The sequence below is a fragment of the Salvelinus namaycush genome, chromosome 6 (assembly GCF_016432855.1).
Source record: "Salvelinus namaycush isolate Seneca chromosome 6, SaNama_1.0, whole genome shotgun sequence".
NCBI lineage: Eukaryota > Metazoa > Chordata > Actinopteri > Salmoniformes > Salmonidae > Salvelinus > Salvelinus namaycush.
This window is the reverse complement of record NC_052312.1, coordinates 47586187-47604412: the sequence shown is the minus strand read 5'-3', so window position 1 is coordinate 47604412 and position 18226 is coordinate 47586187. Positions and strand designations below refer to the sequence as shown.

General features: G+C 42.7%; 2 protein-coding genes across 4 annotated transcripts in view; one reads left to right on the top strand and one right to left on the bottom strand.

Annotated features, from left to right (window-relative positions):
- Positions 1-18226, top strand: part of LOC120050110 (neuron navigator 3-like) — a 226253-nt gene that overhangs the window by 87544 nt on the left and 120483 nt on the right. For all 3 annotated transcript variants that reach the window (XM_038996755.1, XM_038996754.1, XM_038996753.1), the window contains exons 5-6: positions 1246-1420; positions 17803-17874. In XM_038996755.1, the coding sequence (XP_038852683.1) occupies positions 1246-1420; positions 17803-17874 (247 nt within the window). The remainder of the gene's footprint in view (positions 1-1245; positions 1421-17802; positions 17875-18226) is intronic.
- On the bottom strand, positions 10915-12446 carry LOC120050120 (chymotrypsin B-like). The gene is made up of 3 exons (XM_038996767.1): positions 12372-12446; positions 11807-12075; positions 10915-11585 (listed from the first exon to the last, which is right to left on the bottom strand). Exons 1-3 carry the CDS (start codon positions 12421-12423, stop codon positions 11109-11111), a joined length of 798 nt encoding a protein of 265 aa, XP_038852695.1. The 5' UTR covers positions 12424-12446; the 3' UTR covers positions 10915-11108.

Sequence of the window (18226 nt, the reverse complement as noted above, 5' to 3'; positions counted from 1 at the left end):
CTGGATCAAGTTCGGTTCCATTTTCCTCAAAATCGCAGCTGTTTTGTTTTTCTCTAAATGACAACCCTGCTGCGATATCTGTGTTTAATGAATTTGTTCCACATCCATATGAAGCACAAGGAGACAACTGGTCACATTGATATCAAATGTCTGTATTTACAGTATGAATAGATGTTCACATGGTCAACTGTTTCTATCTCTTACTCTTTAGGATGGTTTTCCTTGAGCCAGATTAAGCCTAGTCCTGGACTAGTAAACACTTTCAATGGAGATTCTCCATTCAGCATGTTTTTTAGTCCACAAACAGGCTTAATCTGGTTCCGGGAAACTGGCCCTTCATGTTTCAAATAGTAACCTCAATGGCCCTGTATTTCTGTTTTGCTATTGTGTTCTACACAGTAAATCTCCAATTATTCTGTGGCCAGTGACGAATTGCTTTGCCGAATGAATGTGGGACGTTTTCGTTCTTCAATTGAATACTGCCCGTTTGGACTGCTGCAATGTAACAATATAAATGACTGCTTCCTGGAGTTTGAAATCGAAAACGTAAAGATTAATCTTTCCAACTTTTTGTAATCGGCAAACAACAGGCCAAGAAAGTTGAGCCCCGTTACGTAAACTGCTGTGTCAGCTGTTGAAATCTTTCAAACAGTGTCTGTGTCAGCTATTCTGATATGAAAAGCCATTTCACAAGTGGATGTGTTAGCGCTCCGATGACGGGGGCTGAGCGAGAGATACATTTTCATTCCTAGATTTCAGATGAATCATATCACAGTTGATAGGCTCCCTTTGTTTTGCAGGGAGAAGTGAACTTAGTTTAGAGTGAATGTGTTCAACCTAGTCAGAACCCATCTCTCACGAGGACTAAGTCACTCAGCCAGTGGTCTTAGGTGAATCCCTAGTGCAATAACTGTGAAATAGTCAATATCAACAAAATTATAGTCAAAAATAGGTTGCCACGGTTACAGTTAAATTAGACACTTGTTCCGTTCAGTCTCACTTCCTCATTTTGAGACTAAAACAACACTAGATACTCACTTGCCTTGTGTCAGATGTGTGTTTGTGTCTTCTCTTAGCCAGGCCAGGAATCACACAGGGCGGTAATATATGTAATTTAGCTAGCTGACGCTTTTATCCAAACCAATTCTAGTACTGCATGCATACATTTCCGTATTGTTGGCAGCAGCGATATTTGAACCCACGTCGCTGATAATGATGTGCTCTGTTCCCCTGTCTACCCGTCAGAGATCCGGAATGGGAACCTAAAGACCATCCTGGGACTGTTCTTCATCCTGTCTCGCTACAAGCAGCAGCAGCAACAGCAGCAGCAGTACTACCAGTCCCTGGTAGAGCTTACACACCAGACCACCGGGGCGGCGCCGGCCAGCCCCCTCAAAACGCAACCAGAGATGCAGTCCAGGTAGGCTCAGTTGTCCTCACATCTCAATGGCGTCGGGTGAAGTTGCCACTAGATGCTGCATTTTGGGTCAGTTTTGCATTTTCCTTACTAATGGTTTACTAGTCACATTTGCAGCCACTATGCTGGTGTGTTATTTTGGTTCTGAACACATTTGATCTTGGGATATTTTGACTTTGGTGTACGGTTCAAGTCTAGCTTGTCTCATCCAAACAGGTCCCTACTATGTACTATCACACCATTTGTATTTATTATGGATCCCCAAAGAAGGGATCCATAATAAATTATTATGGAGCCCAAACCCAACACTACCAAATATCTACAGTACTAAATCCATGTGTACGTGTGTGCATTGTGCGTATGTTATCGTGTGTGTGTATGCATGTGTCTGTGCCTATGTTTGTGTTGCTTCATGGTCCCCGCTGTTCCATAACGTGTTTTTAATCTGTTTTTCAAATCAAATTTTACTGCTTGCATCAGTTACTTGCTGTGGAATAGAGTTCCATGTAGTCATGGCTCTATGTAGTACTGTGCGCCTCCCATAGTCTGTTCTGGACTTGGGGACTGTGAAGAGACCTCTTGTGGCATGTCTTGTGGGGTATGCATGGGTGTCCGAGCTGTGTGCCAGTAGTTTAGACAGACATTTTACCATTTAATAAACAGATAGCCGCTAACAGAGGAACGTTTCAACACATTGCAGAAGTAGACAGAAAGTGGACACTGCCGCTGCCCACTAAGCCATAAAAACAGGAAGGGATCCAGGCCCATGTGATGTAAATAGACAGCCCAGCCTGAGAGAAGCATCTAAAGAGAGGTTTAAAGTACCACACATGGGTGGCATTCCCCTGGCGAGCTCAGGTTACACCTCCCAACCATCCCAACCAGGCCCTGGTCTGGACTGCTGCTGGTGTATGGATGTATTCTGAGGTACCCGGTGTTGATCCTCTGGTCACTGTCAGGACTGCGGAACGCTAGGGAGGGAGAGAGGCAAGGAGGGGCAGAGTTTGAGAGGCTGTAACTGAATAACTGAGTCTAGGGGTTTTAGCCTGGCTGTGGGTGGGAGGGGTGCACAGAGAGGCACAGCTGCCCCTCATTCCTCCCTCTCAAGCCTCAGCTCACTGGGACCTCTCCCAGTCAGAGGCAGCAACAAGCGACAGGTGCGGGTCCGATACCCCTGCCGGCCTGGTACAAGGCCGACACTGCCATTCCAGCGAGACTACCACCGTCATGGCAGGACCGCCCAGTCCTGCAAGCCAGGCCTGGGTGATGTCACACAGCAGAAGTAGGCCAGGAGGCCAGAGAGCCATAAGGAGCCAGAAACTAGAGGGCTAGCTTAATATATGGGGCTGGCTTCCAACAACACCCAGGATCTGCCAGGGTTTCCTCAAGGTCTGCCAGGCCCAGTAACGTCTCATTCCCCTGGGGGTGATAATTAATCAACACCCCACGAGAGGCGATGGTCCACAGCCCATCACTGCTACAGGAAGCCATTGTTCTCCCAGTAGAGAAGTGGTCGGTGTGGTGGTGGTTTTAATGGAGAACCAGATACGGTGTGTGTGTGTGCGTGTGCATGCGTGTATATGTGTGTGTCAAAAATCTGACCCAAACCAGGATGATTTATGTCATGTCATGATTTATGTCATGACCATCATGTCCCATGGTCATAAATAGTTCAGAACCGACACAATAAGTATTTTTAGGTATTCAACTGTAGGGGAATATGAGGGCATGTTACATTAGCCAATTAGCTTGAGCTGTAAAGTGTTTGGAGTGAAATATACTCTGAGTAAGCATTCACCTCTCTGCCCGTATGACATGCAGGTTAGCATTTTTCATCATGAATCTTGTACTGGAGGCAGCTCTGCAGAGTGGACACTAGTTGGAACAGCCACAATGTCATTGAACCTAACCTTAACCCTAACCTTAAGCACACTGCTAACCCTAATGCCTAACCCTAACCTTAAGCACACTGCTAACCCTAATGCCTAACCCTAACCTTAAGCACACTGCTAACCCAAATGCCTAACCCTAACCTTAACCACACTGCTAACCCTAATGCCTAACCCTAACCTTAACCACACTGCTAACCCTAATGCCTAACCCTAACCTAAATCAAATCAAAGACTAAAAAGCACATTTTTCATACATTTTTACAATATAGCTAATTTTGACTTTGCAGCTGGTCCATCTAGCGGAAGTTCTGCCTCCAGGACAAGACTCATCCCAATAAACGTCAACCTGCGTACTGCATTGTCTGATTTCACAGACGTGACCAGCCCTGTCTGGATCTCTTGACCAAAAATACAATCTAGGACAATGTAGTCTGATCTACCAAACAATGCAGTGTTGCTTTTTATAAAGCAATTATCAATTATCTTTCACTCACTTAATCACACACACACACACACACACACACACACACACACACACACACACACACACACACACACACACACACACACACACACACACACACACACACACACACACACACACACTTCCTCCTCTCTCCCCCCAGACACCAGTGAGGTCGATCAGGGCTCCAGTAGCAGGTGCTGGCTATAGAAAGCCCAGTGCTGCAACTGTAAATGTGAGCAGGCCAAGTGCTCTGTACGTGCGTGCGTGTGTGCATGCGTATATGTTGTGGGGAAACTCCCCATTGGTGGCCCGCGACACCCAGGAGCCTCTGGGGCTGGAACTGTAGGAGGTAGTGGGGCAGCATCGGCGATCCCTCCCACTTAACTCATCATGTCCCATGGTGAACAAGTTGACCCCCTTGTCTCGCGCTCGCGCCTGCCCACCGCCAAGCCCCGGGAGAGAAAGAGTCGTCTGCTCTATGGGAAAGCCAAGCCAGACCCCTCTAGGTACTGTACTGAGTAGAGTGTCGGTGCCTGTTGGCTCTCTGTTCTGATTTAAAGCCAAGTGCGCTACTGCTACTGTAGTTGGATTAGGAGACTGTGTTGATGTCATCATGAACTGGTAATTGACTGCCTTTATTCAAACTAGTTTCACGTCTATGCTTAGTATTATTGCCTGCATAGGTTTTGATGTGTTATTTTGTGAAGTTGGTTGAAAGGGAACTATGAGTTGCTGCTTGTGGAGATGTTTCTGTATGTCGTGTCTGTAAGTGAATCCACTTTATAGTCTGTAAGTGAATCCACTTTATAGTCTGTAAGTGAATCTACTCGGAGGTTTCTGGGCGGTCGTGTTTCAATGTTTCTATATGTAATGCTATATGCACACAGGCTTCAGTTCATCACTATATTGACAGTTCCGTCTAGATTATCCTTTGAGCTTTAGATGAGCTGTATACAGCAATTGATAGAGCTGAAGTTATCAATGTGGTAAGGGATTGTGTAAAGGCGCTAGGCAGGCCCCTGTGTGTCTTTACTTTGAGAGGTAGAGCGAGAGATAAAATTCCCACTCCCTGATTTAGCCTGGTTTAAAAGGGCGTGTGTGTGTGCATGTGTGTGTGTGTCCCCGTCGGAGGACATCTTCATACCTACTGTCAACAGAGGAATCTGCCGTTGTGGATCATCGAGGTATTAGCTATTGGCTGACCTCAGAATTGTGACACTGTTGAGGCAAAGTGAATAGATAACCATAGCTCATATCTAATAGGACAGCGATGCCTCTCCAATATAGCTCTCATATGCTATGCGCAAGGCCGTTGTCGCAGTTCATTAGATTGCGCCGGTGATGTATGTCCTAATCAATGTGGCCTGACATATTGTACAGCGTATCTTTACCTCATATGTTTTCTCCACATGGAAATATCTTAAAGGTCGTGGTTTGGATAAACGCTAGAGGGTAGGAATATACTGTGGCTTTTATGTTCCAGTAGACTTTATAGGGGATGCATTGGGCCACAGTGAAACATGTGCTGTGCAGTCCCCTGTCAGTTTAGTTAAGTGAAACACATGCTGCTGTACAATTTCAATGCACTGTAGCCTAGTGTAGCGCTAGCTCTTTCTACCAGTTCCACAGACCAGTAGCTAGTGATCTAGCCCTGTGACCCTCTCTAACTTTAAACCCCATCCGTTAACCTGACACGAATGCCTATTCACAATAGGGCCAGCTGAAATATGAAACTTAGGGAGAAAATGGGAAAAGATCCAACGCACGTTCATGTTAAAAGATGAGAAAGGTTTGAGCAGAGCTGTTGCGCCCACGTTGCGGCTTCATCCTCTGGGAATGATGGCTTCTATTAATCATGGCACCGCGGCTGTCTTCCCTACGTGAACCGACCATTTACTTTACCCCTCGCACAAAGGATTCTGGGAGGAGAGAGGATAGAGGAGTGAGTGGGGCGCATCGTTGGTTACGGGGGTTTTATTACGTCTCTGTCAGATGGCATACATACACCTTCCATTAATAATATGAACAAGTCTCTCAGCTAGATAAAATGGGAAATTGCCCTGTGTGTGTTTTTGAAGCTCTATGGTACTTCCCTAGCGCTTTGATGCTCTATGATACTTCCCTAGCTCATTGATGCTCAATGGTACTTCCCTAGTTCATTGAAGCTCTATGGTACTTCCCTAGCTCATTGAAGCTCTGTGGTACTTCCCTAGCTCATTGAAGCTCTATGGTACTTCCCTAGCTCATTGAAGCTCTGTGGTACTTCCCTAGCTCATTGAAGCTCTATGGTACTTCCCTAGCTCATTGAAGCTCTATGGTACTTCCCTAGCTCATTGAAGCTCTGTGGTACTTCCCTAGCTCATTGAAGCTCTGTGGTACTTCCCTAGCTCATTGAAGCTCTGTGGTACTTCCCTAGCTCATTGAAGCTCTATGGTACTTCCCTAGCTCATTGAAGCTCTGTGGTACTTCCCTAGCTCATTGATGCTCTATGGTACTTCTTTAGCTCATTGGCATACAGCAGAAGAAGAGCCATGCATAATGGATATCTCAGAGGTCAATTAGTAGCCAACCTTAACCGTGTTGTCAGAAACCGGATGTTTCTGGTTTTCAGGGATACAGAATTTTCAATCTAACTTCCGTTTGCCCTACAAAACGGAAGTGGGGACTCCGCTCGGGTGCTTTTCTACGCCTGCTACGTTTGGTAATTAGTAGCCAACAATGACTTGGCACCTCTTCAAAATCAAATCAAAGCCTTGTTAATTTACCAGGGAGAAAGAGCGTCCACAGTTACGACTTAGACAGTCAGTTTGACTAAACTCATTAGAGTTGGGGGTAATTTGAACAGGACCACTACGCTACACCAAATGATCGTTATCACTTTCATTGGGAGTTGGGAGGCCAACCATGCATTGATAAGGGTATGGCTCTGTGTTGTCCGGTTTTAATCTAAGATAAGATCTCTTCAGTGGCCCTAATGAAACCAACTGAGAAATAATGTCTAATAAATTATTTATTTATTCTGTAAAATGGAATACGTTCTCATCGCAAGTGGCACCAAAACCTCTCTCTCCCAACTTCCTTCCATCTGTCCTTCCTTTTCCTGTCTCTCTCCCATCTGGGAGGAAGTGACCTGTGAACCATAAAGATGACCTGAATATTTATATCTTATAAGAATATTCAGGAATGCAATCTAAATGCTTTTGATAATCTGCATATCCCTTCTGTCGCCCTGTAAAACTGCACTAATTTTGCCCTTGAAAACCGCAGTTATTTTATTCCGATAATTATTGAGTGTGCTAATTTACCCAGTATTCATTAACTGTTCAGTCTAGTATACATTTGCATTCCAAGGCAACTGGCACTGGGACTGTGTATCATTCACCTCTTATGGGTGGTTTATTGGCCCTCATCTCTTCCACTAGCCCAAAACTAACTAACTAACAAACAGATATACACAGAGGACATGTCCTGACTGTCGGACAAGATCAAGTAACTCTAGATGACCAATGCTATTGTTTATTCAGCTACCTGTGTGTTTGTTTGTGATGACAGTTAAAGGCCAGGGAGGTCAGCTTTCCTGAGTCCGCTCTGGCGTTGTTAGGAGTCTTAGTGGGTCAGCTTTGGGAATTAAGCTACAGTATTGCATGTGTGATTTGTGTGAGTACAGGAGATCTTCTTCCCTTATACTGTAGACATGAATAACCTGCTTCACACAGAACGGCTCGCATTTAAATTCATCAAGTAGTAAAAATACTGTTTAATATTGGGAGGTTGGGCTCGTGGTAATGGCTGGAGCGGAACATATTATTCTGGACAGGGAGGCTGTGGCATTGCTCTTAGTTGAGCATCATGGTCATGTCCACCCAGATGCGAACCTCTGCAACTCAGGTGTACACAAAGGGGGTAGAGGTAGAGCCACTACTGCTGCCACAGGACACAATACCGACCAGGCTCCACACCTTGTTCTTCTCACAGACCAGGGGGAGTCCCCCATGCAGGAGGAAACACCTTTGCCACCGGCACAGATTATAATTTTGTGAATCATGTTCTTCTTGCACTCCTCCTCAGACAGGAGGGGCACAGCACCCTGCTGCAGTTTGTTGGGGTAATTAGCAGGCCGGTAGCTGCTCATGCACCAGCCGGAAGTCACACAGGTCATGCCAGGGGCGAAGTTGTCTTCGTACGAAGCCAGGCACACGGGGGACACTTTGGCACTCAGGGTGGTGGGGGTGGCCAGCTTGATCAAGATGATGTCATGTTTGATGGTGCTGGGGTTCCACCTGGAGTGGGTGAACACTTTAGCAGGCTTCAGGATCTGGTTGGCCTCATTGCTCATGAGCATGTCGTGCTCGTCGGTGGGAGGTCTTGACATCGCAGTGAGCAGCAGTCACCACCTAGTACTCGTTGATCAGGGAACCTCCACAGAAGTGGGTGCCAGATTGCTGCAGGGACACCTGCCAGGGCCAGGAGTTGGGCACAGCCTCCTCACCGTTGATGACGCGGCCACAGCCACGGGGGAGATGGCGGGGGTTCCGCAGCCAAACGCGAGACAGGAGACGAACCAGAGAAAGCCATTGTGGTAATGTGACAGTCTAGAAGACAGAGATACTAATTATCTCCAAACCCCATCCACCTGTAACCAATCAGAGACTGTGGTTTGTCCACCCCTCCCAAAAGTTGTGGGTAACCATGGTAGAATATTAACCTCAGCGATGTCATCCTGGTGGAACCAGTCTAATCAGTAGGGACTCCAGACTGATAAAATTGTAAACTTAGCAATCAGGCTGGTTCTACAAGAGCGAGACTCTGATCAAAACAGCCTTTTATCCTAGCTTAATGCTAATATTAAAAAAATATTTGTTTTTTCTTATTTTTAAATTTTTGATTATTGTGTGCCTGTTGACATTTACTGCATTGATTAAAAGGAACTAGGAGCATGAGCATGAACTACTGTCGAAACTTAGCTGTCTAGCTAGCTCACTTTGCTAGGAAGATAGCTATCTAACCTATAATGCATTATGATTTCTGGCCTTATACCAAGTAGTATAAGACACTAATAAGTGCATTATAAGGCATTATAAATGCATTTATAAGGCATTATGTGTATGCCTCATTGAATGTTTTACCAGGTAATGTCAGTATTTAGCTTAAATCAATAGGGGGTCAATTGTTGTTTGTTTTTAATGGCCGTTTTCTGTTATAACAATGTTTCCTATATGCTTAGTACTATTGCATGCATAAGTTTTTACTTACTGTTTTGTCAAGTTGAGGTTAGTTGCTGCCTATTGCTTCAGTCTGCAATTTAACTTAAGGATCCACCCCTTCTTTTCAATTTTGCCCTAAAATTACATACCCAAATCTAACTGCCTGTAGCTCAGGACATGAAGCAAGGATATGCATTTTCTTGATACCATTTGAAAGGAGACACTAAAGTTTGTGGAAATGTGAAATGAATGTAGGAGAATATAACACATTAGCTCTGGTTAAAGATAATACAAAGAAAAAAACATGCATTTTATTGTTTTTTTTTGTACCATCATCTTTGAAATGCAAGAGAAAGGCCATAATGTATTATTCCAGCCCAGGCGCAAATTAGATTTTGGCCACTAGATGGCAGTAGTGTATGTGCAAAGTTTAAGACTGCTCCAATGAACCATTGCATTTCTGTTCAAAATGTTGTATCAAGACTGCTCAAATGTGCCTAATTGGTTTATTAATAACTTTTCAAGTTTATAACTGTGCACTCTCCTCAAACAATAGCATGGTATTATTTCACTGTAATAGCTACTGTAAATTGGACAGTGCAGTTAGATTAACAAGAATTTAAGCTTTCTGCCAATATCCGATATGTCTATGTCCTGGGAAATGTTCTTGTTACTTACAACCTCATGCTAATCGCATTAGCCTACGTTAGCTCAACCGTCCCGCGGGGGACCCACCCATCCTGTAGAGGTTTTTTTGTGGTAGTGTCTCTAAATGACTACATGTAATGCTATGAGCATTTCTGTCTTTTCATAAAGGCTAGGTTGTCAGTGCAGCGACAGTGTGAGTTGGGCCTTTGTCCGAGCGTGCATGTGTGTATTAATGCATGTGTCGGCAGGTATGTGTGTGACTGTGCACTGATTCTCTTCCTCAATAGTGTGCAGCGATTTCTGCAGTCACACACAGCAGATACATCACAACATATGCCATTTTAACGGGGCTAATCAGGAAGTGTTCATTCCATCTCTCAATCAAAATGAGTATAACATCCTGGCGTTTTAAAGCAATTTTCTACATTTCACATACTATAAAACGTTTTATTTTCACACACCCAAAATGCCGACGAGAACGGAAATATGGGTATTCAGACACTGTCTGCGTCTTTACTTTGGATAGATAGGTAGAGCGAGAGATGGAATGAACACTTCCTGATTAGCCTCGTTAAAATGGCATATGTTGTGATGTGTCTGCTGTATGTGACTATTGCAAACCAAATGCTAGGCTAGATACAAGGTTAGGTCATACGTTAATGGAAGCTTATTGCTTTTCTTTTGTCATTTGCTGTGGCATATCAAGAACAATGTCGTGAAACTTTCAGATAGAACAGCAACAAGTATGTTTGCATCATACCTTTGGAATATTGATGATATACACACAGCTGGAATGCTGTTTCAGCCAATCAGCATCCAGGATCCAAAATACCCGGTTTATAATAGCCCTTATACACTTGGTTTTAAGTTTTGTCAATGATTCTGTGCTACTGTATCTTTTTTTTGTATTTATTATCATTTTCTTTTTTTTTATTGACTATCCAAAACATACAATATACTTGCAGTGAAGCCGCTCAACAACTACATCATACCAGTCATCCAACAGACTCCCATTCAGAGCGACACACAGAAGCATCCAGGGTCAATGCCCTGCTCAAGGGCACGTTGACAGATCTCCCACCTCGCCAAAAACTGTGAACCCGAACCCTCCAAGATCCCCCCCACAGTTCCCCAATAGCTGTCCCTCAACCATTCGAGACCCCTAACGCTAGCAGTAGATTCAGTCAGCAGTAAACCGACTGTGGTAACACTTTACATTAAGTTCCTCTCGTGTACTAAAGTATTACGTTGGGAATGTAGTAATCATACAATTACTGCACAAGCATATTTTTTATGTTCAAGTATGTTTATTGAATGTCATGTTCAGTTCAGACCAATGGGTGGCACTCACTAGCTAATGCTTAGGTGTTGTACATTACAGAGTAATATATAGAATGACATAGCAATACATAGTATGACATAGCAATGCATAAAATGACATAGCAATATACAGTATGGACAGGGGCGCTGCAGCATGGCTCTTAGTTGGCGGCCAGGGTCTGGTCCACCCAGGAACGGAGCTCGGTGACGCGGGCGTACACAGCGGGGGTAGTGGTGGAGCAACGGCTGCTGCCCCAGGACACAATACCGACCAGGGTCCAGACGTTGTCCTTCTCACAGACCAGGGGGCCACCGGAGTCACCCATGCAGGAGGTAGCACCAGCACCACCGGCACAGATCATGACGTCGGAGATGCTGCTCCCCCAGTGCTCCTTGCACTGCTCGTTGGACAGAAGGGGCAGAGCAGCCTGCTGCAGCAGGTTGGGGGTGTTGATAGCATTGTAGCGCAGCAGACCCCAGCCGGAGGTCACGCAGGTCATGCCAGGTGCGAAGACGTCGGCGGTCTCAGCCAGGCACACGGGGGACACATTGGTGTTCAGGACAGCAGGGGTGGACAGCTTGATCAGGGAGATATCGTTGTTGATGGTACTGGGGTTCCACTTGGGGTGGGTGAACACCTGTGGGTGAAGAGAGGGGGTGCGGTGGGTTGAGGGAGAGAAGGGACGGTTAGAACTGAAACCTTTATGAAATAGAGAGTTCGGGTAGGACTACAGGACGACGTTGCTCCGAGACACTGATCGGATCAGCTGAGCTGGCGGGGGATAGGCTGATCCTAGATCAGCGCCTGAGGGGAACTTCTACCCAGAGCTATAGAGGAGGATGTGTGACTGTGCTGTACCTTAGCGGGCTTCAGGATCTGGATGTCCTCAGCGTTGTTGCCGCTGCCCCTCTTGTGCTCTCCAACGATCACGCGGTGGTAGGTAGCGACGTTGCAGTGAGCGGCGGTGACCACCCAGTTCTCATTGATCAGGGATCCCCCACAGAAGTGGAAGCCGCTGGTCTGCTGCAGAGATACCTGCCAGGGCCAGGAGTGGGGCACAGCCTCCTCACCATTAACGATGCGGGCATAGCCAGACACCTCGGGCTTGATGGCAGGGATGCCGCAGCCTGGTTACATGAGAACATTTAGTAAACACTTAGCGCGTCATGTTTTATAACAACAGTAAATGCTCTGTTTAATGCAACATACTCAACTATGGGCATCCAACGTATGGAAGTGTTTCCAAATAACATCACCAAGTGCTAGCAATGTAGCAGTAGCACATAATGAGAACAGTAGTGGTCCAAGACCAGAGCCTTGAGGAACTCCACAACTTACTTTTACACTCTTAGCATTAAAATAAGGGTTAAGGGTTAAATCAAGGAGGTAACACTGTAGGTAAAGAGAAGATGTGAATACTCACCGTAGGCGGCGCTGACGAAGGCGAGACAGGACACGAACCATAGGAAAGCCATTGTGAGATTGTGACAGTCTAGTGGACCGGGGACCCTATTTATTCCCAAACCCCACCTGTCTATAACCAATGGGAGACCGAGGTGTGTCCACCTCACTCGAAAATTCAGGGTAACCATGGTAGAATATTAACCTCAAGGAGGGCGATGATGTATCCAGCTGCTTATCGACGCTGGGCGATCAGACTGTTCTCAGCCATGTAACAGGAGGGTTAGAGCAGTTATCGAAACATGACCTTCAGCGCTCTCAGAAACTGTGCTCCAAACAGCCTCTTACCATCACAGAGGGAGAGGCCCCCTTTCCACTCAACCCTATTACAATGACATTTTAGTCTTTTTTTTAGCAGACGTTCTTATCCAGAGTGACTTGCAGTTAGTTCATCTTAAGATAGCTAGGTGAGACAACCACATATCTCAGTCATAGTAAGTACATTTTCCTCAATAAAGCAGCAATCAGCAAAGTTAGAGCTAGTAAGAAAATGACAAGTGTGAGTGTTAGTGCAAGAAAGACAACCTCTCCTCCGTCTCATCTTATAGTACATCTCCCAGGGTTCATTGAGACATAGGAAGCAGTTTGAACACTTTGTAAGATAAACCATTACAGATAGTATGTGGAACATGTTGTGTCATTAGGAAAGAGTCATTGGAGTATTTAAATCAATGGTTGATTGTTTTCATTCCATATACTGTATCCAACGTCATTTTAAATGTATTTTCAAACCAGAGATGTACACGTATAGCTCTGAGTAGTGCTAGAGAAGGTTTTAGCTAACAGATTTAAGACTTTATATGCAACTGTTTTATACAGTGCTGAGTAAAATTCATATGGCATGATCGTGAATGAATTTGAGTCTCATGTAGAATCATTTGTTATTTTCTTGTTATTTTTCTCATTTTGTAGTGATGTAACCCTATTTCCTACATGTGTCCTTGGTTGGCCTGATAACACATGTCCATTCCCTCTCCACTGGAAAAAACACACCTGCAATTCAAAACCCCAGATAACAACTATCTAGGGTCCCTTTCACTGTGTGTTCCTCTTGTTTTAGTCTTTTGACTTATATCACTGAAGATTATTACATACTAAAATGACTTTGTCCTCGATCCTTATACCTCTATCAGGCTAACATAAGGTTATCTATTACTATCAGGCTAACATAATGTTACCTATTACTATCAGTCTAACATAATGTTACCTATTACTATCAGGCTAACATAATATTACCTATTACTATCAGACTAACATAATGTTAGCTATTACTGTCAGGCTAATATAATGTTAGCTATTACTATCATGCTAACATAATGTTACCTATTACTATCAGGCTAACATAATATTACCTATTACTGTCAGGCTAATATAATCATTTGTTGTGTCAGGTTAAGGTTTATTTTCAAATATCAGTTTTACCTAATGTTACCTATTGCTATCAGGCTAACATAATGTTGCCTATTTCTATCAGGCTAACATAATGTTACCTATTTCTATCAGGCTAACATAATGTTACCTATTACTATCAGGCTAACATAATGTTACGTATTGCTATCAGGCTAACATAATGTTACCTATTGCTATCAGGCTAACATAATGTTACCTATTACTATCAGGCTAATATAATGTTAGCTATTACTATCAGGCTAACATAATGTTAGCTATTACTATCAGGCTAACATAATGTTACCTATTACTATCAGGCTAATATAATGTTAGCTGTTACTATCAGGCTAACATAATGTTAGCTATTACTATCAGGCTAACATAATGTTAGCTATTACTATCAGGCTAACATAATGTTACCTATTACTATCAGGCTAACATAATGTTACCTATTACTATCAGGCTAATATAATGTTAGCTATTACTATCAGGCTAATATAATGTTAGCTATTACTATCAGGCTAACAATGTTAGCTATTACTATCAGGCTAACATAATGTTACCTATTACTGTCAGGCTAATATAATCATTTGTTGTGTCAGGTTAAGGTTTATTTTCAAATATCAGTTTTACCTAATGTTACCTATTGCTATCAGGCTAACATAATGTTGCCTATTTCTATCAGGCTAACATAATGTTACCTATTTCTATCAGGCTAACATAATGTTACCTATTACTATCAGGCTAACATAATGTTACGTATTGCTATCAGGCTAACATAATGTTACCTATTGCTATCAGGCTAACATAATGTTACCTATTACTATCAGGCTAATATAATGTTAGCTATTACTATCAGGCTAACATAATGTTAGCTATTACTATCAGGCTAACATAATGTTACCTATTACTATCAGGCTAATATAATGTTAGCTGTTACTATCAGGCTAACATAATGTTAGCTATTACTATCAGGCTAACATAATGTTAGCTATTACTATCAGGCTAACATAATGTTACCTATTACTATCAGGCTAACATAATGTTACCTATTACTATCAGGCTAATATAATGTTAGCTATTACTATCAGGCTAATATAATGTTAGCTATTACTATCAGGCTAACAATGTTAGCTATTACTATCAGGCTAACATAATGTTACCTATTACTATCAGGCTAACATAATGTTACCTATTGCTATCAGGCTAACATAATGTTGCCTATTTCTATCAGGCTAACATAATGTTACCTATTACTATCAGGCTAACATAATGTTACGTATTACTATCAGGCTAACATAATATTACCTATTACTATCAGGCTAATATAATGTTAGCTATTACTATCAGGCTAACATAATGTTAGCTATTACTATCAGGTTAACATAATGTTACCTATTACTATCAGGCTAACATAATGTTACCTATTGCTATCAGGCTAACATAATGTTGCCTATTTCTATCAGGCTAACATAATGTTACCTATTACTATCAGGCTAACATAATGTTACGTATTGCTATCAGGCTAACATAATGTTACCTATTGCTATCAGGCTAACATAATGTTACCTATTGCTATCAGGCTAACATAATGTTACCTATTGCTATCAGGCTAACATAATATTGCCTATTGCTATCAGGCTAACATAATGTTACCTATTACTATCAGGCTAACATAAGGTTATCTATTGCTATCAGGCTAACATAATGTTAGCTATTGCTATCAGGCTAACATAATGTTAGCTATTGCTATCAGGCTAACATAATGTGGCCTATCAGGCTAACATAATGCTATCTATTACTATTAGGCTAACATAATGTTACCTATTGCTATCAGGCTAGCATAAGGTTATCTATTACTATCAGGCTAACATAAGGTTATCTATTACTATCAGGCTAACATAAGGTTACTTATTACTATCAGGCTAACATAATGTTACCTATTGCTATCAGGCTAACATAATGTTACCTATTACTATCAGACTAACATAATGTTACCTATTGCTATCAGGCTAACATAATGTTACCTATTGCTATCAGGCTAACATAATGTTACATATTACTATTAATGTTTTGTTGTGCTATGCATCTCAGCAATTGAGGTGATGGTGTTTAAATATTACATACAGGATTACTCACCTGAATGTTGAACTTTTTGTGTGATTGTTTTTAGCAAAAATGGGTTTAACATTTTTATATTTTATGTAAAACAATGAAAACATACTAATAGTTTGGTGATTGTGTTAATTGTTTTTAGAGAATTAAACATCCCTCATTGTGTCAAACCAATTGAGAAAAGATGAAAGTCTAGATTATCACGGCCCATCCATACTACTAGATTAGTTTACAACATCAACATATTAGTTTTTCCTGTTTTAAAAATGAAAACAGTAGCAACTTCATGTAAAGTGCAACAATGTAAAGTCTGACCCAATGTAACGTAATGTAAAGTCTGTCCCAATGTAAAGTGTGATCCAATGTAACTTCATGTAAAGTCTGACCTAATGTAACGTAATGTAAAGTCTGTCCCAATGTAAAGTCTGACCCAATGTAACGTAATGTAAAGTCTGTCCCAATGTAAAGTCTGACCCAATGTAACGTAATGTAAAGTCTGTCCCAATGTAAAGTCTGACCCAATGTAACGTAATGTAAAGTCTGTCCCAATGTAAAGTGTGATCCAATGTAACTTCATGTAAAGTCTGATCCCAAGTAACGTAATGTAAAGTCTGTCCCAATGTAAAGTCTGTCCCAATGTAAAGTGTGACCCAATGGAACTTAATGTAAAGTGTGACCCAATGGAAGTTAGTGGCCAAGGTGGCCAAGGTGTTGTATCTCTGCTGTGCTCCCACCAGTCAGTCCTCAATAGACCTGTATAGCTGTGCTCAATAGTCAGTCCTCAATAGACCTGTGTAGTGGGGTTGATGGAGCTTGGCAAGACCACATGCTTTCAGAGCCACTCACCCCGACCACCTGGCTTTTACCCTGATTTAATGTGTGTTCACTATGATTAAAGCAGTCATTTTGTTCATTAAATATCATTTTGTTTTCTTTGTGTCCGTCGCGAGTTCCCTAACTATTTCCTGTCGAACGCCAGCAGAGGCCAAGCGAGGCAGTATCCACCAGCCTCGCCGTTAATTCTCTCAACATGACTAAGAATGAGTGTCCCATTGTAAACTATGACTTTGCCTGGAGGAGTTTCCTGCACCACTTCCTCTGTAGGGTTTTTTATTCACCTTCTTTAAGAATGTGTTTTTATTTCTGAAGTTAAAACACTCTTTTTTCTGAGGGATACCAGTCAAGATTCAGTAGGAGATTACGGTGAAGAAGTGGCATATTATGGTGAGGCAGAGTTGCTTTACAGTTAAAGGCTAATTGAAGCCTAGTAATATAATGGTAATAATATAATATAGTAATATAATGGTAATAATATATGCCATGTAGCAGACACTTTTTTCCAAAGTGACTTAGTTATGCGAGCAAACATTTTTCGAGCAGGAGGTTCTGGGAATTGAACCCACTATCCAGGAATTGCAAAGGGGTGGCAGGTACCCTAGTGGTTAGAGCGTTGGGCCAGTAACCGAAAGGTTGCTAGATCGAATCCCTGAGCTGACAATCTGTCATTCTGCCCCTGAGCAAGGCAGTTAACCCACTGTTCCTAGGCTGTCATTGTAAATAAAAATGTGTTCTTAATTGACTTGCCTAGTTAAAAAAAATGTTTTAATGAAAAAATAAATTGCAAGCTCCATACTCTACCAATTGAGCTACAGAGGACATACACATGAAATGTGTGGCCCGTCACGTGAACCGCAGTACGGGTCCACACTATGTGCTTCTTTCACTAGGGCTTGTGTTGTTAGTTACTGTCTCTGTCTCGCGCAATGCTCTCCTCCGACTCTCTCCTTATTGCATTAGATGATGTCTCAAAGATGCTACAGTTTAAAGAGTCCAGCGAGCCGTTCGCCTCATTCCTTCACTAAGTCTGTGTCTCTCTGCTCTCTCCACAGTCTCACTGCGCGGTATGGTAGTCCCCCGGGTCACAGTGGAATAGGAGCAACACCACAGAAGAAAAACACAAGGTATGACTCTCACATGGCTAACTTTCTTTCACCTTCTTTCAGTTCATGTCGACATGAATGACACTGTACTTTACTGTACAACCTCTTAAACTCATAATAATCTACTTGTGAAGATCTTGGCACAAGGGAGTTCTTACATTTGGTTTGGTAGTGCCTCTATCTTATTCTCTGATGCCAAACTAACATCGGCACTTGGCGATCCCAGGCGTCAGTGACGCATTAAACTCAAACCTATGTGGATTAGGGGCCATTTTACCGAATGCTGCATTGAACAGAATGACTTGCTGTGGTGGCTTCCAGCCAGTTCCAGGCTTCTATACTTCACCAGGCCAGTTGTTTGGCTCCCAGACCA

Bases quoted from the DNA above. Each gene is read 5' to 3' on its own strand.
- LOC120050120 (XM_038996767.1), bottom strand. From the start codon at position 12,423: ATGGCTTTCCTATGGTTCGTGTCCTGTCTCGCCTTCGTCAGCGCCGCC. The intron at 12,076-12,371 runs GTGAGTATTCAC...TCATGTAACCAG, and splicing joins CTTCGTCAGCGCCGCCTACG to GCTGCGGCATCCCTGCCATC. The intron at 11,586-11,806 runs GTACAGCACAGT...CTTCACCCACAG, and splicing joins AGATCCTGAAGCCCGCTAAG to GTGTTCACCCACCCCAAGTG.